The sequence below is a fragment of the Prenolepis imparis genome, unplaced genomic scaffold (genome assembly GCF_030444845.1).
Source record: "Prenolepis imparis isolate NDT839.2.m4 unplaced genomic scaffold, iyPreImpa1.0 SCAF_3, whole genome shotgun sequence".
In the NCBI taxonomy this organism is placed as follows: domain Eukaryota; kingdom Metazoa; phylum Arthropoda; class Insecta; order Hymenoptera; family Formicidae; genus Prenolepis; species Prenolepis imparis.
In genome coordinates, this window is record NW_028141161.1 from 8250781 (window position 1) to 8274453 (window position 23673).

At 23.4% G+C, this 23673-nt stretch overlaps 2 protein-coding genes and 1 long non-coding RNA gene across 6 annotated transcripts; all 3 read left to right on the top strand.

Annotated features, from left to right (window-relative positions):
* The first annotated feature begins 344 nt into the window (after positions 1-344).
* LOC145934333 (uncharacterized) lies at positions 345-1796 on the top strand. Its single transcript, XR_014425013.1, has 6 exons — positions 345-349; positions 492-527; positions 724-813; positions 1005-1077; positions 1339-1428; positions 1618-1796. It is a non-coding gene; the product is annotated as an uncharacterized LOC145934333 (long non-coding RNA).
* LOC145933772 (G-protein coupled receptor Mth2-like) lies at positions 1618-17329 on the top strand. Of its 2 annotated transcripts, XM_083033763.1 has the most exons (6): positions 1618-1664; positions 2438-2812; positions 3184-3233; positions 15898-16079; positions 16251-16422; positions 16857-17329. In XM_083033763.1, the coding sequence occupies exons 4-6, from the start codon at positions 16010-16012 to the stop codon at positions 17050-17052; spliced, it is 438 nt and encodes a 145-aa protein (XP_082889889.1). In that variant the 5' UTR covers positions 1618-1664; positions 2438-2812; positions 3184-3233; positions 15898-16009; the 3' UTR covers positions 17053-17329. The 2 variants fall into 2 exon arrangements, with proteins under 2 accessions (XP_082889889.1, XP_082889890.1); XM_083033764.1 differs by lacking the exons at positions 1618-1664; positions 2438-2812; positions 3184-3233 and having other exon boundaries at positions 15567-16079.
* A 1393-nt stretch (positions 17330-18722) lies between these two features.
* LOC145933770 (G-protein coupled receptor Mth2-like) lies at positions 18723-23286 on the top strand. 3 transcript variants are annotated; one of them, XM_083033762.1, is made up of 6 exons: positions 18723-19062; positions 19256-20273; positions 20717-20795; positions 21255-21439; positions 21527-21692; positions 22210-23286. In XM_083033762.1, exons 2-6 carry the CDS (start codon positions 19358-19360, stop codon positions 22556-22558), a joined length of 1695 nt encoding a protein of 564 aa, XP_082889888.1. In that variant the 5' UTR covers positions 18723-19062; positions 19256-19357; the 3' UTR covers positions 22559-23286. The 3 variants fall into 3 exon arrangements, with proteins under 3 accessions (XP_082889888.1, XP_082889886.1, XP_082889887.1); XM_083033760.1 differs by lacking the exon at positions 18723-19062 and having other exon boundaries at positions 19069-20273; XM_083033761.1 differs by lacking the exon at positions 18723-19062 and having other exon boundaries at positions 19069-20273; positions 21527-21671.
* The last annotated feature ends 387 nt before the right edge of the window (positions 23287-23673 follow it).

The window sequence follows — 23673 nt, forward strand, 5'->3', positions numbered from 1 at the left end:
ATATTTATTCACTCGCTTTATTCGCGTGACAGTATATATATTGACGCATATCGTATCAATGTAAAGCTGCTAACCTAACATCATTCATAAGTAACGAAATATCGTGAATGTGGATGGGTCAATTCTAAATCGCGATGCATTTAATTGGTAAGTCAATCATATTTTAATCATTTTCGATTTTTTGTTCGTTTATAACCTCCTATTTGTACGTGTGCAAAGTTAGTCTTTCGAGATATCGAGATATCGAGATATCGAGATCTCGCGGTCGCGAGCCTCGCGCGCTTCTCCCGCTTTATTTTCCCGCTATAATCGAGTGCCCGCGTCGCCCGCTATTAAAGTCGAAAATGTCGTGCGCTCATTAACTGTATTCGAGTATGATAAGTGCGCGCGTAATCATACGTATAATTATCTGTTTCTGCGAGTGTGCGCTTATTGTTATTAATTATCTTCTCTAGTGAGTGCCACGAAGAAGCGACAAGGTGAAATAATAGAGGAAATCGGGGAGGCATCGGTGGAACAATTGTAGGGTTAGTATTCATTATTTGTTTATTAGTTTAATTAAAATTTATTAATTGTATTAAATAGAAATTTATAAAATTATTTAACTATACTTCTGTTTGATATTTTGTACGCATTGAAAATAAAATCTAATGCGTACAGTAATAATTTTCTAAAATATTAATTATTTTTCTCCTATAATTGAATTTTATTTGTACGTTACAGGTTACAAATAAACGTAACAGACGATCTTGATAATTTGAGAGGAGAAACAGATCTGAGAGAGATATTGGGCACCGACGAAATAACCAGAGAGTGAGTATTTATTATTGGTTTATTATTAGTTCAATTACTATTATAAATAAAAATTTATAAAATTATTTAATTGTATTTCTGTTTATTATTGTGCATGAAAAATAAAATTCAATGTATATAACAATAATTTTCTAAAATATTAATTATATTTTGTGTGCTGCTACAATTTGAATTTTATTTATATGTTACAGATCAACAAACTGTCTTGATAATCTGAGAGGAGGAGGTCTGGGAGACATTGGGCACCAGTGGAACAATCATGGAGTGAGTATTTATTGACTTTATTTAGTTCAATTACTAAATAAAAATTTATAAAATAAAATAAAATAAAATAATAAAATTATTATAAATCAAATAAAAAATAATTATAAATTAAATAAAAATTTATAAAATTATTCAACTATATTTCTACTTGCTCTCTATTGTAGGCATGGAAAATAAAATCCAATGCGTACAGTAATAATTTTCTAAAATATTAATTATTTTTGGCGCTACTACAATTTGAATTTTAATTGTATGTTACAGATCAACGTAACTGACGACTGATGATCTTGACAATCTGAGAGGAGGAGGAGGTCTGCGAGAGACGTCGGGCACCAGCGGAGCAACTATTGTGTAAGTATTTATTATTAGTTTATGAATTCAATTATTATTAAATAAAAATTTATAAAATTTTTTAATTATATTGCTGTTTATTATTTGTATGCATCGAATATAAAATTTAATGCATACAAAATAATAATTTTTTTAAGTATTAATTATTTTGAGCAGTTCTATAATTTGAATTTTATTTATATGTTACAGATCAACGTAGCTTCAATGCAGTTAACTCCGCTATTGTGCATCGACCGGTGAGTGAAAAATTATTTTATTACAAAAGGTAACGGTTTTGTAGAGATTAGATTGTGTGGAAATGTGTAGATCTAGATTGTAGCTTGTGTATAGACTGTAGATTTTGTAGATAGTTCCGTTACCTTAAAATGAATGGATTATTAAAGATTAAAAGTATAATAAAGATTATGAATACAGTTCAAGAATTACAGTTTAAGAAAAGGAAAAGAAACATTTTATAGTAATACATAATATATTCAATCTAATTTATTTTAAAAGAACATACTAACAATTATATTAATTGTATGTGTGATTATAAATTTTAAATGATTAAATAATTATAATTACTTATTATTATAATGTACAGATTTTATATTATATAATTGATTTTATATTATATATTTTGTAATCCATTCATTTATGTTGATTGATCATTTGAGTTTACATTAGTTAAAATAAAGTTATATTTTAAAATATATAACATATCAGATATTTTGCGGATATTTTGAGAATATATAATAATTTTGGACTAAAAGAAAAAGTAATAGTGATATAAAATTTGCAGAAAAATTCATGATAATATCTTAAAATTTTTAGTACGAATTATATATGTTATTTTATTTTATTTTTTTTTACTTTTGTGATTCATCGATTGCGCTATCGTGTAATTTGGAAATAAACTGCAAACCGCGAATACATTAAAATTGATTATCGAATTTTCGCGGATTCATAATAAAGAACGTACAAAGTTCCTTTCATATATAATATTAATTTATTATAATTTTCATTAAAGGGGGTTGTTATCGATATTATAGAATAGTAATTACTAAGAAATGACAGTTATTACTAATGAAGCACATATGGTGTGCTTGACATCGCCATAAAATTGAGCGATATGATCGGCAACACGACGGTCTAACAATAAGACACAATCGGACGGTAGTGTCGCGCGTTTAAGTGCGGGAATGTCGTGCAAAGTATCGCGCGTTCAAGTGCGGGAATGTCGTATAAAGTATCGCGCGTTTAAGTGCGGGAGTGTCGTTTAAAGTATCGCGCGTTATCATCAATCAGCAGACTTTGACTTGAATTATTGGACAATCCTGATCAACCTGACCTGAGAGGAGGAGCAGGACTAGGAGGCATCAGGCACCGGCGGAGCAACTTTGTGGTGAGTGTTTATTATTTATATAATATTTATATAATATGATGTATATGTATAATATTTGACTTGTTATAAATCACGTATTTTTTTACGCATAGATATTATATAATTCTATTTATATATTGAATAATTTAAATAAAGGAAAATTAGAGAGAAATAACTCTAATGTATAAATATTATAAAAGTTTTTTATATTTAAAAAAATAATCTTTACAAAATTTATAAAATTATTCAATTATATATACCTATCTACTGATTATTGTACGCATCGAATATAAAATTTAATGTGTAAAATACTAATTTAGATATTAAAATACTAATTAGATAATAATTATTTAAAACGCTGTTATAATTTATATTCTATTTGTATGTTACAGATCAACGTAGCTTCGATGCAGTTATCTCCTCTGCTGTTGAACATCGATTGGTAAGTGACAAACTATTATTTTATTACGAGGTAACGGTTTCATAAATATTTGATTGTAGAGATGTAGATTTAGAATGTAGATTGTAGACTGTAGATTGTAGATAGTTACTATCCGTTACCTCAAAATGAATAAACACACAATTAATTAGGATGAATATTTCAATTTAAAAAAAAAAAGATAATTTATATAGTCTTTTTTAAATATTTTCTATTATCGAAGTGAGAATTATTTTATTCATGTTTTCTCATATATTTAAATGCGCTCTTTCTTTCTTCATTTTTTTTAACATTTAGGTTTATTAGTTTTAATTATTAGGTGCAATGATTAATTTTTTTGATTGTTTAATGTCGCGATTTAATTATCATAACTTCAAGTTATGACACGTCTTTTTTTAAACACCGGAAAAAAACAAGTGCGCGCTACGCGCATTCTTCGATTTTATATACTAGTTATTAGAACAACACAATCGCGTGCTACGCGCGCGTCATTCTTCGATTTTTTGTTAAAAAGAATATTTAAAAAAAAATAAAATAAAGTTTGTATAAACTTGATTAATATTTTTTCACAGAAATCAGCCGATTAAAGCATTAATTTGATAATTAAATTTTAAAATAATAATATGGTAAAAATAGTAATATATTTAATAGTAATATAATTAAAATAGTATTATGTTGTAAATAATATGTTATAATACCTTCTTCTTGATTAATATTTTTTGATAGAAATCAGCTGATAACTGTCAAAAATATTATAACATATTATTTAAAACATATTATTTAAAAAATTAATAAGCAAATTAACACTTTAATCAGCTGATTTCTGTAAAAAAATATTAATTAAGCGAAGGTTTGCTAATTAAATTTTAAAATAATAATATGTTATAAAAATTAAAATAATAATATGTTTTAAATAATATAATATAATACTTAAAATTCGATTGTTATTTTTGAAAGCTATCAGCTGATTTCTGTCAAAAAATATTAATCGCAGCTAAGGCATTATAACATATTATTTACAACATATATTAGTATTTAAATTTTTATAATCTATTATTATTTTAAATTTTAATTAGCAAATTAACAATTTATTTAAATTTTAAAATAATAATATGTTATAAAAATTAAAATAATAATATATGTTTTAAATAATGTCATAATTCTTTTTGATAGTTATCAGCTGATTTCTGTCATAAAATATTCGAGTTTAAAATATTATAACATATTATTTACATCATATTATCAGATTTCTATGAAATTAATTTTATCTCATATAAATATTTAAAAAAAAAACTTTGTACATTTTTTTTTATAACGATAATTTTTTCACATTAAATTCAACAATAATATTGAAAGAAATTATAATAAATTTTTTTCGATGTAACACATAGTAAAATAGATTAATGTATACCTAAATGATAACAATATATATAATTATTATATTATATTTGTATAAATATATAAAATTAAAATTATGAATTAAAATTATTCAAATATATATATAATCGCATTTTTAAGAGCAGATGTTCAGATTATTTTAATTACTTATTTGAAAAACATTGAATGCATTTTTATTTTGAATTTGACTCGTGCTTTATTATGTAATAAATTTATTTTTACGATAATGGTTCTATTTATATATTTATACAATTTAAATAACTGAGATCTAAAATCATTTCAATCATTTTAATTACTTATTTGAAAGACACTGAATGAATTTTCATTAAGAATTTGACTCTTCCTTCATTAGGTAATAATTTCATATTTACGATATTCGTCCCATTCAAATATTTATATAATTTAATTAAATTAGATGTGTGATAAGTATAATCATTCTAATTACTTATTTGAAAGACATTGAATGCATTTTCATTAGGAATTAAACTATTGCTTCGTTATGTAATAATTTCATTTTTACGATATTAGTCCCATTTAAATATTTATATAATTTAATTAAATTAGATGTGTGATAAGTTTAATCATTCTAATTACTTATTTGAAAGACATTGAATGCATTTTCATCAAGAATTTTACTCTTCTTTTATTATATAATAATTTCATTTTTACGATAGTGGTCCCATTTAAATATTTATATAATTTAATTAAATTAGATGTGTGATAAGGTTAATCATTTTAATTACTTATTTGAAAGATATTGAATGCATTTTCATTAAGAATTTAACTCTTGCTTCATTATGTAATAATTGCATTTTTACGATATTGGTTCCATTTATATATTTATATAATTTAATTAAATTAGATGCGTGATAAGTTTAATGCGTGATAATTTTAATTACTTATTTGAAAGACATTAAATGCATTATCATTGAGAATTTGACTTTTCTTTCATTATTTAATAATTTCATTTTTACGATTGTGGTCTTATTTCAATATTTATATAATTTAATTAAATTAGATGTGTGATAAGCTTAATCATTCTAATTACTTATTTGAAAGACATTGAATGCGTTTTCATTAAGAATTTGACTCTTCTTTTATTATATAATAATTTCATTTTTACGATAGTGGTCCCATTTAAATATTTATATAATTTAATTAAATTAGATGTGTGATAAGTTTAATCATTCTAATTACTTATTTGAAATACATTGAATGTATTTTCATTAAGAATTAGACTATTGCTTCATTATGTAATAATTGCATTTTTACGATATTGGTCCCATTTATATATTTATACAATTTAAATAACTGAGATCTAAGATTATTTCAATCTTTTTAATTACTTATTTGAAAGACATTGAATGCCTTTTCATTAAGAATTTGACTCTTCTTTTATTATATAATAATTTCATTTTTACGATAGTGGTCCCATTTAAATATTTATATAATTTAATTAAATTAGATATGTGATAAGTTTAATCATTTTAATTACTTATTTGAAATACATTGAATGTATTTTCATTAAAAATTAGACTATTGGTTCATTATGTAATAATTGCATTTTTACGATATTTGTTCCATTTATATATTTATACAATTTAAATAACTGAGATCTAAGATTATTTCAATCATTTTAATTACTTATTTGAAAGACATTTAATGCATTTTCATCAAGAATTTGACTCTTCTTTTATTATATAATAATTTCATTTTTACGATAGTGGCCCCATTTAAATATTTATATAATTTAATTAAATTATATGCGTGATAAGTTTAATCATTCTAATTACTTATTTGAAAGACATTGAATGCATTTTCAATGAGAATTTGACTTTTCTTTCATTATTTAATAATTTCATTTTTACGATTGTGGTCATATTTCAATATTTATATAATTTAATTAAATTAGATGTGTGATAAGCTTAATCATTCTAATTACTTATTTGAAAGACATTGAATGCCTTTTCATTAAGAATTTGACTCTTCTTTTATTATATAATAATTTCATTTTTACGATAGTGGTTCCATTTAAATATTTATATAATTTAATTAAATTAGATGTGTGATAAGTTTAATCATTCTAATTACTTATTTGAAATACATTGAATGTATTTTCATTAAGAATTAGACTATTGCTTCATTATGTAATAATTGCATTTTTACGATATTGGTCCCATTTATATATTTATACAATTTAAATAACTGAGATCTAAGATTATTTCAATCATTTTAATTACTTATTTGAAAGACATTTAATGCATTTTCATCAAGAATTTGACTCTTCTTTTATTAAATAATAATTTCATTTTTACGATAGTGGTCCCATTTAAATATTTATACAATTTAAATAACTGAGATCTAAGATTATTTCAATCTTTTTAATTACTTATTTGAAAGACATTGAATGCCTTTTCATTAAGAATTTGACTCTTCTTTTATTATATAATAATTTCATTTTTACGATAGTGGTCCCATTTAAATATTTATATAATTTAATTAAATTAGATATGTGATAAGTTTGATCATTTTAATTACTTATTTGAAATACATTGAATGTATTTTCATTAAAAATTAGACTATTGGTTCATTATGTAATAATTGCATTTTTACGATATTGGTCCATTTATATATTTATACAATTTAAATAACTGAGATCTAAGATTATTTCAATCATTTTAATTACTTATTTGAAAGACATTTGATGCATTTTCATCAAGAATTTGATTCTTCTTTTATTAAATTATAATTTCATTTTTACGATAGTGGTCCTATTTAAATATTTATACAATTTAAATAACTGAGATCTAAGAATATTTCAATCTTTTTAATTACTTATTTGAAAGACATTGAATGCATTTTCATCAAGAATTTGACTTTTCTTTCATTATTTAATAATTTCATTTTTACGATTGTGGTCTTATTTCAATATTTATATAATTTAATTAAATTAGATGTGTGATAAGCTTAATCATTCTAATTACTTATTTGAAAGACATTGAATGCATTTTCATTGAGAATTTGACTTTTCTTTCATTATTTTATAATTTCATTTTTACGATTGTGGTCTTATTTCAATATTTATATAATTTAATTAAATTAAATGTGTGATAAGCTTAATCATTCTAATTACTTGTTTGAAAGACATTGAATGCCTTTTCATTAAGAATTTGACTCTTCTTTTATTATACAATAATTTCATTTTTACGATAGTGGTCCCATTTAAATATTTATATAATTTAATTAAATTAGATGCGTGATAAATTTAATCATTTTAATTACTTATTTGAAACACATTGAATGCATTTTCATTGAGAATTTGACTTTTCTTTCATTATTTAGTAATTTCATTTTTACGATAGTGGTCCTATTTAAATATTTATTTAATTTATTAAATTAGATGTGTGATAAGTTTAATCATTCTAATTACTTATTTGAAAGACATTGAATGTATTTTCATTAAGAATTGGACTATTGCTTCATTATGTAATAATTGCATTTTTACGATATTGGTTCCATTTATATATTTATACAATTTAAATAACTGAGATCTAAGATTATTTCAATCTTTTTAATTACTTATTTGAAAGACATTGAATGCATTTTCATCAAGAATTTGACTCTTCTTTTATTAAATAATAATTTCATTTTTACGATAGTGGTCCTATTTAAATATTTATATAATTTATTAAATTAGATGTGTGATAAGTTTAATCATTCTAATTACTTATTTGAAAGAGATTGAATGCATTTTCATTAAGAATTTTACTCTTCCTTCATTATGTAATAACTTTATTTTTACGGTATTGACCCCCTTTAAATATCTATATAGTTTAATTAAATTAGATGTGTGATAAGTTTAATCATTCTAATTACTTATTTGAAACACATTGAATGCATTTTCATTGAGAATTTGACTTTTTTTTCATTATTTAATAATTCATTTTTACGATTGTGGTCTTATTTCAATATTTATATAATTTATTTAAATTAGATGTGTGATAAGCTTAACCATTCTAATTACTTATTTGAAAGACATTGAATGCCTTTTCATTAAGGATTTGACTCTTCTTTTAATATATAATAATTTCATTTTTACGATAGTGGTCCCATTTAAATATTTATATAATTTAATAAAATTAGATGTGTGATAAGTTTAATCATTTTAATTACTTATTTGAAGTATATTGAATGTATTTTCATTAAGAATTAGACTATTTGTTCATTATGTAATAATTGCATTTTTACGATATTGGTTCCATTTATATATTTATACAATTTAGATAACTGAGATCTAAGATTATTTTAATCATTTTAATTACTTATTTGAAAGACATTTAATGTGTTTTAATCAAGAATTTGAGTCTTCTTTTATTAAATAATAATTTAATTTTTACGATAGTGGTCCCATTTAAATATTTATATAATTTAATTAAATTATATATGTGATAAGTTTAATCATTCTAATTACTTATTTGAAAGTCATTGAATGCATTTTCATTAAGAATTTGACTCTTCTTTTATTAAATAATAATTTCATTTTTACGCTAGTGGTCCCATTTAAATATTTATATAATTTAATTAAATTAGATATGTGATGAGTTTAATCATTTTAATTATTTATTTGAAATACATTGAATGTATTTTCATTAAGAATTTGACTATTGGTTCATTATGTAATAATTGCATTTTTACGATATTGGTTCCATTTATATATTTATACAATTTAAATAACTGAGATCTAAGATTATTTCAATCTTTTTAATTACTTATTTGAAAGACATTGAATGCATTTTCATCTAGAATATTACTCTCCTTTTTTTATATAATAATTTCTTTTTTACGATAGTGGTCCCATTTAAATATTTACATAATTTAATTAAATTAGATGTGTGATAAGTATAATCATTCTAATTACTTATTTGAAAGACATTGAATGCATTTTCATTATGAATTAGACTATTGCTTCGTTATGTAATAATTTCATTTTTACGATATTGGTCCCTTTTAAATATTTATATAATTTGAGTTAATTATGTGAGTGATAAGTTTAATCATTCTAATTACTTATTTGAAACACTTTGAATGCATTTTCATTAAGAATTTGACTCTTCTTTTATTATTTAATTATTTCATTTTTACGATAGTGGTCTTATTTCAATATTTATATAATTTAATTAAATTAGATGTTTGATAAGTTTAATCATTCTAATTACTTATTTGAAATACATTGAATGCATTTTCATTAGGAATTAGACTATTGCTTCATTATGTAATAATTACATTTTTACGATATTGGTTCCATTTATATATTTATACAATTTAAATAACTGAGATCTAAGATTATTTGAATCATTTAATTACTTTTTTGAAAGACATTGAATGCATTTTCTTTAAGAATTTGACTCTTGCTTTATTATGTAATAATTTTATTTTTACAATATTGGTCCTATTTAAATATTTATATAATTTAATTAAATTAGATATTTGATAAGTTTAATCATTTTAATTTCGAATTATAAAGACATTAAATGCATTTTCTTTAAGAATTTGACTTTTGTTTTATTATGTAATAAATTCATTTTTACGATTGTTGTCTTATTTCAATATTTATATAATTTATTTAAATTAGATGTGTGATAAGCTTAACCATTATAATTACTTATTTGAAAGACGTTGAATGCCTTTTCATTAAGAATTTGTCTCTTCTTTTATTATATAATAATTTCATTTTTACGATAGTAGTTCCATTTAAATATTTATATAATTTAATAAAATTAGATGTGTGATAAGTTTAATCATTTTAATTACTTATTTGAAACACATTGAATGCATTTTCATTGAGAATTTGACTTTTCTTTCATTATTTAATAATTTCATTTTTACGATTGTTGTCTTATTTCAATATTTATATAATTTATTTAAATTAGATGTGTGATAAGCTTAACCATTATAATTACTTATTTGAAAGACGTTGAATGCCTTTTCATTAAGAATTTGTCTCTTCTTTTATTATATAATAATTTCATTTTTACGATAGTAGTTCCATTTAAATATTTATATAATTTAATAAAATTAGATGTGTGATAAGTTTAATCATTTTAATTACTTATTTGAAATACATTGAATGTATTTTCATTAAGAATTAGACTATTGCTTCATTATGTAATAATTGCATTTTTACGATATTGGTTCCATTTATATATTTATACAATTTAAATAACTGAGATCTAAGATTATTTCAATCATTTTAATTACTTATTTGAAAGACATTTAATGCATTTTCATCAAGAATTTGACTCTTCTTTTATTATATAATAATTTCATTTTTACGATAGTGGTCCTATTTAAATATTTATATAATTTAATTAAATTAGATGCGTGATAAGTTTAATCATTCTAATTACTTATTTGAAACACATTGAATGCATTTTCATTGAGAATTTGTCTTTTCAAGTATTTGACTCTTCTTTTATTAAATAATAATTTAATTTTTACGATAGTGGTCCCATTTAAATATTTATATAATTTAATTAAATTATATATTTGATAAGTTTAATCATTCTAATTACTTATTTGAAACACATTGAATGCATTTTCATTGAGAATTTGACTTTTCTTTCATTATTTAATAATTTCATTTTTACGATAGTGGTCCTTTTTAAATATTTATATAATTTATTAAATTAGATGTGTGATAAGTTTAATCATTCTAATTACTTATTTGAAAGACATTGAATGTATTTTCATTAAGAATTGGACTATTGCTTCATTATGTAATAATTTTATTTTTACGATATTGGTCCCATTTAAATATTTATATAATGTAATTAAATTAGATATGTGATAAGTTTAATCATTCTAATTACTTATTTGAAACACATTGAATGCATTTTCATTGAGAATTTGACTTTTCTTTCATTATTTAATAATTTCATTTTTACTATTGTGGTCTTATTTCAATATTTATATAATTTAATTAAATTAGATTTGTGATAAGCTTTATCATTCTAATTACTTATTTGAAAGACATTGAATGCATTTTCATTAATAATTTTACTCTTCCTTTATTATGTAATAATTTCATTTTTACGATAGTGGTCCCATTTAAATATTTATATAATTTAATTAAATTAGATATGTGATAAGTTTAATCACCTTAATTACTTATTTGAAAGACGTTGAATGCCTTTTCATTAAGAATTTGACTTTTCTTTCATTATTTAATAATTTTATTTTTACGATTGTGGTCTTATTTCAATATTTATATAATTTATTTAAATTAGATGTGTGATAAGCTTAACCATTTTAATTACTTATTTGAAAGACGTTGAATGCCTTTTCATTAAGAATTTGACTCTTCTTTTATTATATAATAATTTCATTTTTACGATAGTGGTCCCATTTAAATATTTATATAATTTAATAAAATTAGATGTGTGATAAGTTTAATCATTTTAATTACTTATTTGAAATACATTGAATGTATTTTCATTAAGAATTAGACTATTGCTTCATTATGTAATAATTGCATTTTTACGATATTGGTTCCATTTATATATTTATACAATTTAAATAACTGAGATCTAAGATTATTTCAATCATTTTAATTACTTATTTGAAAGACATTTAATGCATTTTCATCAAGAATTTGACTCTTCTTTTATTATATAATAATTTCATTTTTACGATAGTGGTCCTATTTAAATATTTATATAATTTAATTAAATTAGATGCGTGATAAGTTTAATCATTCTAATTACTTATTTGAAACACATTGAATGCATTTTCATTGAGAATTTGTCTTTTCAAGTATTTGACTCTTCTTTTATTAAATAATAATTTCATTTTTACGATAGTGGTCCCATTTAAATATTTATACAATTTAAATAACTGAGATCTAAGATTATTTCAATCATTTTAATTACTTATTTGAAAGACATTTAATGTATTTTAATCAAGAATTTGAGTCTTCTTTTATTAAATAATAATTTAATTTTTACGATAGTGGTCCCATTTAAATATTTATATAATTTAATTAAATTATATATTTGATAAGTTTAATCATTCTAATTACTTATTTGAAACACATTGAATGCATTTTCATTGAGAATTTGACTTTTCTTTCATTATTTAATAATTTCATTTTTACGATAGTGGTCCTTTTTAAATATTTATATAATTTATTAAATTAGATGTGTGATAAGTTTAATCATTCTAATTACTTATTTGAAAGACATTGAATGTATTTTCATTAAGAATTGGACTATTGCTTCATTATGTAATAATTTTATTTTTACGATATTGGTCCCATTTAAATATTTATATAATGTAATTAAATTAGATATGTGATAAGTTTAATCATTCTAATTACTTATTTGAAACACATTGAATGCCTTTTCATTAAGAATTTGACTTTTCTTTCATTATTTAATAATTTTATTTTTACGATTGTGGTCTTATTTCAATATTTATATAATTTATTTAAATTAGATGTGTGATAAGCTTAACCATTTTAATTACTTATTTGAAAGACGTTGAATGCCTTTTCATTAAGAATTTGTCTCTTCTTTTATTATATAATAATTTTATTTTTACGATAGTGGTCCCATTTAAATATTTATATAATTTAATTAAATTAGATATGTGATGAGTTTAAAATATTCATTTTAATTATTTATTTGAAATACATTGAATGTATTTTCATTAAGAATTTGACTATTGGTTCATTATGTAATAATTGCATTTTTACGATATTGGTTCCATTTATATATTTATACAATTTAAATAACTGAGATCTAAGATTATTTCAATCTTTTTAATTACTTATTTGAAAGACATTGAATGCATTTTCATCAAGAATTTGACTCTTGTTTTATTATATAATAATTTCATTTTTACGATATTGGTCCCATTTAAATATTTATATAATTGAATTAAATTAGATGCGTGATAAGTTTAATCATTTTAATTACTTATTTGAAAGACATTGAATGCATTTTCATCTAGAATATTACTCTCCTTTTTTTATATAATAATTTCATTTTTACGATAGTGGTCCCATTTAAATATTTACATAATTTAATTAAATTAGATGTGTGATAAGTATAATCATTCTAATTACTTATTTGAAAGACATTGAATGCATTTTCATTATGAATTAGACTATTGCTTCGTTATGTAATAATTTCATTTTTACGATATTGGTCCCTTTTAAATATTTATATAATTTGAGTTAATTATGTGAGTGATAAGTTTAATCATTCTAATTACTTATTTGAAACACTTTGAATGCATTTTCATTAAGAATTTGACTCTTCTTTTATTATTTAATTATTTCATTTTTACGATAGTGGTCTTATTTCAATATTTATATAATTTAATTAAATTAGATGTTTGATAAGTTTAATCATTCTAATTACTTATTTGAAATACATTGAATGCATTTTCATTAGGAATTAGACTATTGCTTCATTATGTAATAATTACATTTTTACGATATTGGTTCCATTTATATATTTATACAATTTAAATAACTGAGATCTAAGATTATTTGAATCATTTAATTACTTTTTTGAAAGACATTGAATGCATTTTCTTTAAGAATTTGACTCTTGCTTTATTATGTAATAATTTTATTTTTACAATATTGGTCCTATTTAAATATTTATATAATTTAATTAAATTAGATATTTGATAAGTTTAATCATTTTAATTTCGAATTATAAAGACATTAAATGCATTTTCTTTAAGAATTTGACTTTTGTTTTATTATGTAATAAATTCATTTTTACGATATTGGTCCCATTTAAATATTTATATAATTTAAATGACTGGGATTTAAGATTATTTCAATCATTTTAATTACTTATTTGAAAGACATTGAATGCATTTTTATTAAGAATTTGACTCTTCCTTCATTATATAATAATTTCATTTTTACCATAGTGGTCCCATTTAAATATTTCCTCATAAAATATTATTCGAATTTAAAGTATTATAACGTATATTATTTACAACATTATTATTATAATTTTTATAACATTTTAATTTTAAAATTTAATTAGCAAATTAACATTTTAGTCAGTTAATTTTTGTCAGAAAATATTAATCGAGTTTATATAAACTTTGTATAATTTTTTAAAAATATTCTTTTCAATATAAAAGATAAGTATGGCACGCGCGTAGCGCGCGTTTGTGTTGTTTTAGTCTGTTTTTAAAAAAAGGCATGTTAAGTTAATTTTTGCAAGTATTTTTGCCTTTTTTTCGCGATGTTTATTAGCTGCTTCGATTTACGTCGTGCGTTATATTCATAGCATCGAGAGATTGTCATCACGACGGTTAGCAGTTTAACAGTTTGTCCAAATTAAAATAAATTAAAATAATATGTTTTAAATAATACGTTTTAGTCCCGATTGCACTAACATTATTTTGGCTTTAAGCGGGACTTACCTATGTGTCTATTTTTTTCTTTCTAAATAAATAAAGACAAACATATATTTAAGTCTCGCTTAAAACCAAAATAACGTTGGTGCAATCGGATCTTAATACTTTAAATTTAATTAATATTTTTGACAATTATAAGCTGATTTCTGTCAAAAAATATTAATCGCGGACAAAGTATATATTGTAAGTATATATTATCAGTATATATTATATTATTTACAACATATTATTATTATTAAAATAATAATATTTTATGAGTAATATAATATGTTATAAAACTTTATTCGCGAATAATATTTTTTGTCAGAAATCAGCTGATAACTGTCAAAAATATTAATCGATTTTAAAGTATTATAACATATTATTTAAAACACAATATATTATTTTATTTAATTTTATTTTAAACAAACTGTAAAACTATTAACATTCGCGATGACAGCTTGATGCTATAAATATAACGTACAACGCGAATCGAGACAGTTAATGAGCATTTCGGTAAAGCGACAACAATAAACTTCGATATATGCGAGTATCGACTTTACATTCTTTTTTTAGAAAAGGAACTTGTATCAACGTTTAAGAGATTGATTTATATATGATAGAATAATCTTTTATAATACGTATGTTATATTATACCTGCATATACATATATTAAAGCAATAATATGAATGCATGGTAGAATTCATTGTGTTGTATATAATGTTCATTTTTATATACATCTTGAGAATCGCTATCGAAAACAATAATTATTTTAATGTGCATTTGCATTGAAATTTCTTCTACTGTTTTCGGCAAAATATAACATGTAAAATGTTCTTCGCAGAGTATTTTGTTCGTTACAAAGAAATGTGAAACAGCGACGAAGAAAGAAATTGTTATTTTATGCTATCTACGCGTGGGGAATTCCCTTTATCCTGGCTATCGTGTGTAGTATTATGGATTTTATTCCAAGTGTGCCAAACATTTTTCGACCAAAATTTCGCACAAAGGGTTGCTGGTTCGGTGGTAAGTATATGTCACTGAATAACTCTATTAATTTGAGAATATTTGAATAAAAAATATGATTATTAATATAAAAATTACTATTAAAACTTAAATTGTTTCACACATTTACAAGATATAGAAAATTAAAGAAATTGTAAAAAAATGTATTCTTTACAATCACACACTTTGTAGGGAAAGACATGATTGCGTTTATATTGTATTATCATGGGCTCAAAAGTATGTGCGTTATTAGTAGCATTTGTTTATCTATTTCTACGGCATTAAAGATTGCGCGTTACAAAAGGGATACAGTTCATTGTCTGAAAGATTCGGAGAGCAAGTGTTATAATGACAATAAGAAATGGTATGTACTCAGATATCGTTGCATAGATTTATGATAATAATCTATATTATTAATGAGATTTATGCTACTTTTATTAACATCTATGCCAACAGCATCACATAATTGATTGATTTTTTATAAAAGAGAGAGAAAGATTATCATTCGCAGACGGCATCTTTTCTATTCGTCGATGTTTTCACTCTCTTTTTCTTTTTTTTTTTTTGATTTTGTAATATTTTCAAGAACATATCACTTTAATCGTCTTATACGTGTTTCTTCGAGAAACTATGCAATTCTAAAAAAGTGACAATTAATAGTGAAAATAAAATTAATGAATGCACCTATATTTCACAAAGAAAAAACCACAAAATTTAAAGAATCTTTTACAAATTTCTTAAAATAAATTTTATATATCATATTCACAAGAAATATGAAAACTATACATTTGTGTGCAGGTTCAATCTATATCTAAAGCTATTTATCGTGCTGTTTATCGTAATGGGCATAAAATGGTTCATGATAACAGCGTCATCATTATCTGGAAATGTATCAATTTACAACTCATATGCTATTAATTTGATGGACATTATGCAGAATCTATGTGCCTTTATCATATTTGTGTGGAAAAAAAGATCAAGCGTATGTTATTAAAGCGATTCGGTTGCGATTTATTTCCAAAAGCTCGATACGGAACGAATGCAACATCGTCGAGCACTTGCATTACCACGTCAAAATAAATTGCTATGTAGGAGAAAATAAGTTCTTCTGGACAAGCAAGAAGTCGTACCAAAGCATTATCTGATAGAACCGACCTTTAATTTTTATTTGAAAATTAAAATGATGTATTCTTATGTTGTTTTTGGAATAGTAGATATTTTGTTTTTATTTTATATTTGCAAACACTATACCTAATGGAGTGAAATACAAGATTCGGCCATAGAGACTTCTATATATTATTATTCTATATATAGAAGTCTGTGGGTTTGGCAAATAACGATATAAATTGATATATTCAACGTAATTTCATCTTTTAATCATTTTTTTGTAGTCTAGAAATAACGAATAAAATTGATAAATTTAAAGAATAAATTATTCTTACGCATATATTATCAATTAATTGTTATTAAAAAGAAATTTTTATATTCACAAATCTTTAAATAACTAAAATAACTACAATCTAATATAGCATAAATTAAAAAGTAGTATAACTAAAAAATTTGTTATTTGATTTTTGCTGCGTATCAAATTGTAGGCTGATGTTATTTTCAATTTTCAATATTTGTAGAACTTCATAAAATTGCTACATATAATTTGACATAAAATTACTATAAGTTGTTAATATACATATATAAAATAAAAATAAGTTAATTTATATGTATATATCATGGATTGTAATGAAAGTTCATAATTTTATAGTATAATTTTTATAATCTTACTATAATTAAATATTTTATCATAAGATTATTATAACATTATTTAAATAATTTAAATCTTTGATTTTTTATAATCACAATAACTCGGTTTAGGTTACTATTTTCTCTAATATGATTTAAATTTTAGTAATTATTAATTTCAATTATTTATTTCTAAGGAATTTTTTATGAAAGATGTTTTTTCCTCGTTAAAAGTTGGGAATAAAATAATATCAATGTCATCTACCGCAATTTTTTATTCCCAATCAAATAAATAGTCATGATATAGCTGTTAAAGTCATGCGCGTCGAATCTAAACCGGTTTTGGAATAGTAGGTATTTTGTTTTTATTTTAAATTTGCAGACACTATACCTAATGGAGTGAAATACAAGATTTGGCCACAGACTTCTATATATTATTATTCTATATATAGAAGTCTGTGGGTTTGGCAAATAACGATATAAATAAATTGAAAATAAATAAATTGATATATTCAACATAATTTCATTTTTTAATCATTTTTTTGTAGTCTAGAAATAACGAATAAAATTCATAAATTTATGAAATAAATACAATTATTCTTACGCATATGTTATCGATTAATTATTATTCAAAAGAAATTTTTATATTCACAAATATTAAAATAACTAAAATAACTACAATCTAATATAATGTAAATTTAAAAAATAGCATAACTAAAAATTTATGTTATTTGACTTTTGCAGCGTATCAAACTATTTTTTACTTTAGCGGTATATTCTTAGAAATATAAAGGCTCTTCATTTAAGCATTAACTATTAAAAAAAAGTCAAGAGTTTATTTTATTTCGCTGCTAGATTGGTCGAGCTATCATCAGTAGAAGTTTCAATGATGTTTTTTCGTTTTCCTTGTATATGTAAAAGTTATATGTGCACAGTTCTATAGTAGCAGACGGACAGTTTCCTCGCAAAGCTATCGACAACTCGTCGTCCTCGGTAGTCTCATCTCCTCTCCCGCGCAGGCACATGTTTCTTGTGCATTCTTCTCTCTATCGGAAAGAGAAGTAAAAACCGGATACAGTGATATATTATTAGCTTTATCTAATGAAATAATTAAAATTCAACCGTGCAATCATCAACGTTAACAGTGATAGAATTAAATCAGTTTGATCACTCAAAATTTTGCTGAGAAAACAAAAAAAAGATAATTTGATTTATTATATTTGTATATTTTGCACATTTTTGTGATGCAATTAATACAAAAGCAAAGGTATGGATAGATTTTATATGGAATTTTTTAATTATTGAAAATTTAAAACTTATGTGAGAAATGATGAACACGCTTGACAAATTTGATTATTTAATTACTCTAAAGTATATTCTTACGTAAAATAATGAGTGAAAAAAATTTTGCATTTGTGTGCTCGGTGCTTCTCCTCATCATTTCGTCATCGAAATCTCAGCAAAATTCCACGAACAATGAAGAGAAATCATATGATAATGTGACGATACGAAACGAGGCAGACACGGATTCTACAACAAACTATAGAGACGAAATAAAAGCTATGCGATATGATTTGGAAAAGTTTATTAATAATTCGCAATACGATAAAATGCAGTATGAATTTCGCACGAATAATAATCGCGAGGCTAATGATTCGATACAATATAAATTGGACAAATATTTGATGCAGAATCATAAGAATGATGAACAAATGCTGATGAAATCTCACACGAATTCGACAAATGTCAATCATAAAAGAAACTTTACGTCACAGGAAGTTTATGAAAACTTGATTGAAAAGAATAATTCCATGTCGCTCAAAGTTTTTGAAAATTCCAGTAAAGATAATAAAACTAACATCATCCCAAATGAAATGTGCTATAATGATACTTGCATTCGGCTCTGCTGTCCTCTTGGCGATCGTCTGGTTGACGAAGACTGCATTTCTGAAGAAATTGAATACATTTTTCCGAACGTATACATGAACGATTCGATGCAGAGCGAAAATAAGGTGGACGAATTATTTCAGTTGGCTGTCTATGATTCGTGCCAGGAAATGAATCACACCCTGCTTCCCGAAAATTATCAGTACGATTATAAGATTTTTGCCAACGGTTCTATATATTTATCTTATTATAAAATATTTGTTAAATCGACATCATATTGTCTCGCCGTCGTCGACGGGGATAAATTCGAAGTGACCGTCTGTTCCGAAACTTATGACGAGATCATGAAAAAAACTGAAAATGACCCCTCGATTTTTGACGTACAAATCATATATGTGAGTTTCCATATAGTGTCTATATTACTTTTGGTATCAATATTTCTGGTATATTCCATATTGCCAGAGCTCCGAAATGTACACGGCTTTATGTTGCGCAATTATAGCGCCGCTTTGTCCATCGCATACACAATTGATATTGTGAATATTATGATCAAAACGGATCATGTACAATATCCCCTCTGTGTTACAATAGGTAGAGTATATCTAAATCATATAACTATGCAATCAATGTAGCGTATATATTTGTCAGATATAATGTATATTATATCATATTAATTAATTATTTTAATAGTTATTTGAATATATTATTCGTTAAAATCTTAAAAATTTAAAAATTAATCGTATTATTTAAATTTTATATAAATGCTTTGATATATAATTAATATAAGTTTGCAATAGTTATATTTCTTTATGTTTTAGAATTTTGCAGAATTATGTATGAAATTAAAACATTTAATTTAATATATCAGCAGTATTTATTAAATATTGCTATAGAATTTTAGTGCAGGAAGTTAGAGTAAATCTATTTTTTAATGGAGAAACGTAAATGTGATAACTTTGAGACCTTGCATTTTAACGCGCAATGATTAAGATGTTATTTATTATTACAGCCTTTATTTTTATTCATTTTTACAGCCTTCTTCAACTACTTTTGTTTTTTGGCGGGTTTCTTTTGGTTAATTGTGATAAGCTTTGATATGTGGTGCACATTCAGGTAAGTTGGAAAATATTCCATATTATACTTTAAATTTAACTTGCCTAACACAATAACTTTTTAACAAAAATTCGTCTCCTAAATAAAAATTTAGAATATTGCATTTAGAATATCATTGTCTGCATAATAGTTATGTAAGTATATAATAGTTTCTGAATGTTATATGAATATGTATTATACCATTTCTTATAATAATTGAGTATTATGTCATATTATGTAAATCTACTTTTTATAGTTACTATTAGTACAGAATGTAGTAGAACTTTTGCAGTAGAATGAGCTTTCGAGAGAGGTCTCGATTAAAAGCAAACATTTTTTTAACGCTTTTACGTTATGATTCCTTTTAATTATCTATTGCTGATTAAATATTAAATTATAAAATTAATTTATTTATATTAAATTATAAATATTAAATTATAAATATTAATTATATATTAAATTATGTCGTGTAAATTGCAGAGGATTCTGTTCGTTACAAAGAAACTTTAGACAACGAGAAAAAAGAAAGTTAATATATTATTCAATCTTTGCGTGGGGATGTCCCCTTGTCTTTGCTATTTTCTGTGTCGTCATGGATTCTATTTCCGAATATGTACCACAGATTTTGCGACCGGAATTTCGATTAGGAGATTGCTGGTTCCATGGTAAATGAAGATAACTTTATTAATGCTATAGCATTTTAATATATTGTGTGAAACAGTATAAAAATTCATTACATATTATACTTACAGGGAGGGGAGCGTTTGTGTTGTATTATTACGGGCTCAAAAGTGTCTGTATTATTAGTAGCATCTGCTTATCCATCTCTACGGCATTGAAGATTGCACGTTACGAAAAGGATACAGGCCTTCATCTGACAGATTCTGAAAGCAAGCGGTATAATGATAATAAGAAATGGTATTCAGACATTTTGTATCGATGTGTGATCATCTTCTATGTAGTTTGTTAAAGAGATTTATGCAGATATATTTTTGCCAATATCTCTGCTAACAATATTACATTACATATGGATTGAGTTTCAATTCTGATGAAAGGAAGAAATAATTATTTGGAAGCAACACTTTTTTGGTTTGCTTTTTTTCTTTCTTATTTTCTATTCTTTTCTTTTTTTTTAATGTACATAATCTATAGAAAAAAAACATCGTTGTGACTTCAATTCTGTTTGTTTTTTTCGAGAAAGTATGCAATTCTCGAAATGTGGCAAATAGTGAGAATAAAGTTAAGGAATACATTTATTTCATAAAGAAAATCTCATTGTTTAAAAATTTCTTTAAATAATTATTTCTCTCTTCTCTTTTAAGATTGTAATTTATTCCATATTTTAAAGATAACTTTTAAAGATAACGATTTTAAAGATAGCAATAGTATTATTTCTATTGAAAGATATCCAAATATAAATATATATTTGTTGCAGGTTTAGTTTGTATCTGAAGCTATTTATTGTGCTGTTCATCGTGATGGGCATAAAATGGTCCGTGATGACAGTGTCATGGTTGGCTGGAGATATATCCAATTACGTCTCGTTTACTGTTAATGTGGTAGACATCATACAGAATCTCTGCACCTTTATTATATTCGTGTGGAAAAAGAAGATCAAGTTAATATTACTGAAGCGTTTTGGCTGCGGTCTGTTTCCACAAGTTCAATCGGAGACGAATGTAACATCGAGCACCACGTCAGAGGTGCTTTTGCAAGAAAAGATGAGTGCTTGCGCAGAAGAAAACTGTCACGCGAAAAGTTCGTCCAATGGGACTGAACTCTAGGGTTGCAATGTATAAAAAGAAAATTTTTATCACAGATTCACAGATCAGGAAACAACGATTAATCAACAATTATAATATTATAATTTTTTAATCAAAAATAATTTTATAATATATTAGACACTGATGTTTTTATTTTGTTGTTCAAAAAATTTAGCTCATAATTTCACATAAAAAATTTATCTTTTTTGGACTCTTTTATTATTATTCAGTATACATTTTATTTTTTTAAATTTATTTATAAGCCTTTTTAAAATAATTTACTGTCTAATTAATATATGTAAATTTTTAACAAATTATATTTTTTATCCTGCTTGATTTTGTTCTCATAAAATAAATCTCTTATCGATACATATTATTAATTCAATCAATGATTGTAATCTTGTAAAATGATTTCTTGTAAAAAATAATCTTGTATGAAAACTATACAGTATATTGTGCTATATAATGTTCATAAAAGAAGATTTCTGAGATAGGTAAATAACATATAAAGGAAGAATAAAATATTTTTGATGGACATTATGCAGAATCTATGCTCCTTTATCATATTTGTGTAGAAATGAATCAAGCGCATCTTATTGAAGCGATTCAGCTGCAATTTGTTTTCAAAAGCTCGATACGAAATAAATGCAACATCGTCGAGCACTTGCACCACGTCAGGAGGAATGCAGGAGAAAAAGATGAGTTTTTCTGGACAAGCAAGAAATCGCGCAAAAGTTTCATCTGATAAAACCGACCTTTAATTTTTATTTGAAAATTAAAATTATGATTTCTTATATTGATCTTTATATTTAAAGTTAATAATAATAATTTATACTTTCGAATTTCGTAGCAAAAGTTTGTTATCTTAATGAATGATTAATTTATACTTTAAACTAAAATGCTTGTATAATTTAATATTCGGCATATATATATATATATATATATATATATATATATATATATTATATATATAAAATATATTACAGTACGTAAAATATTTTGGCAATATTTAGAATTAAATGTCTTTTATCTCATTTTTATTGTTTGATTTTTCCTATGTTTCAAATATAATTAAAATTTCGAACTTTAATTTACAACTCGAATGCTATTAATATAATGGCCACTACGCAGAATCT

Coding starts and splice junctions, on each gene's coding strand:
- LOC145933770 (XM_083033760.1), top strand. CDS start 19,187: ATGAGTGAAAAAAATTTTGCATTTGTGTGCTCGGTGCTTCTCCTCATC. Junction 20,274..20,716: donor TCCCCTCTGTGTTACAATAG/GTAGAGTATATC, acceptor TCATTTTTACAG/CCTTCTTCAACTACTTTTGT. Junction 21,693..22,209: donor TATAATGATAATAAGAAATG/GTATTCAGACAT, acceptor TATTTGTTGCAG/GTTTAGTTTGTATCTGAAGC.
- LOC145933772 (XM_083033763.1), top strand. CDS start 16,010: ATGGATTTTATTCCAAGTGTGCCAAACATTTTTCGACCAAAATTTCGC. Junction 16,080..16,250: donor AAAGGGTTGCTGGTTCGGTG/GTAAGTATATGT, acceptor CACACTTTGTAG/GGAAAGACATGATTGCGTTT. Junction 16,423..16,856: donor TATAATGACAATAAGAAATG/GTATGTACTCAG, acceptor ATTTGTGTGCAG/GTTCAATCTATATCTAAAGC.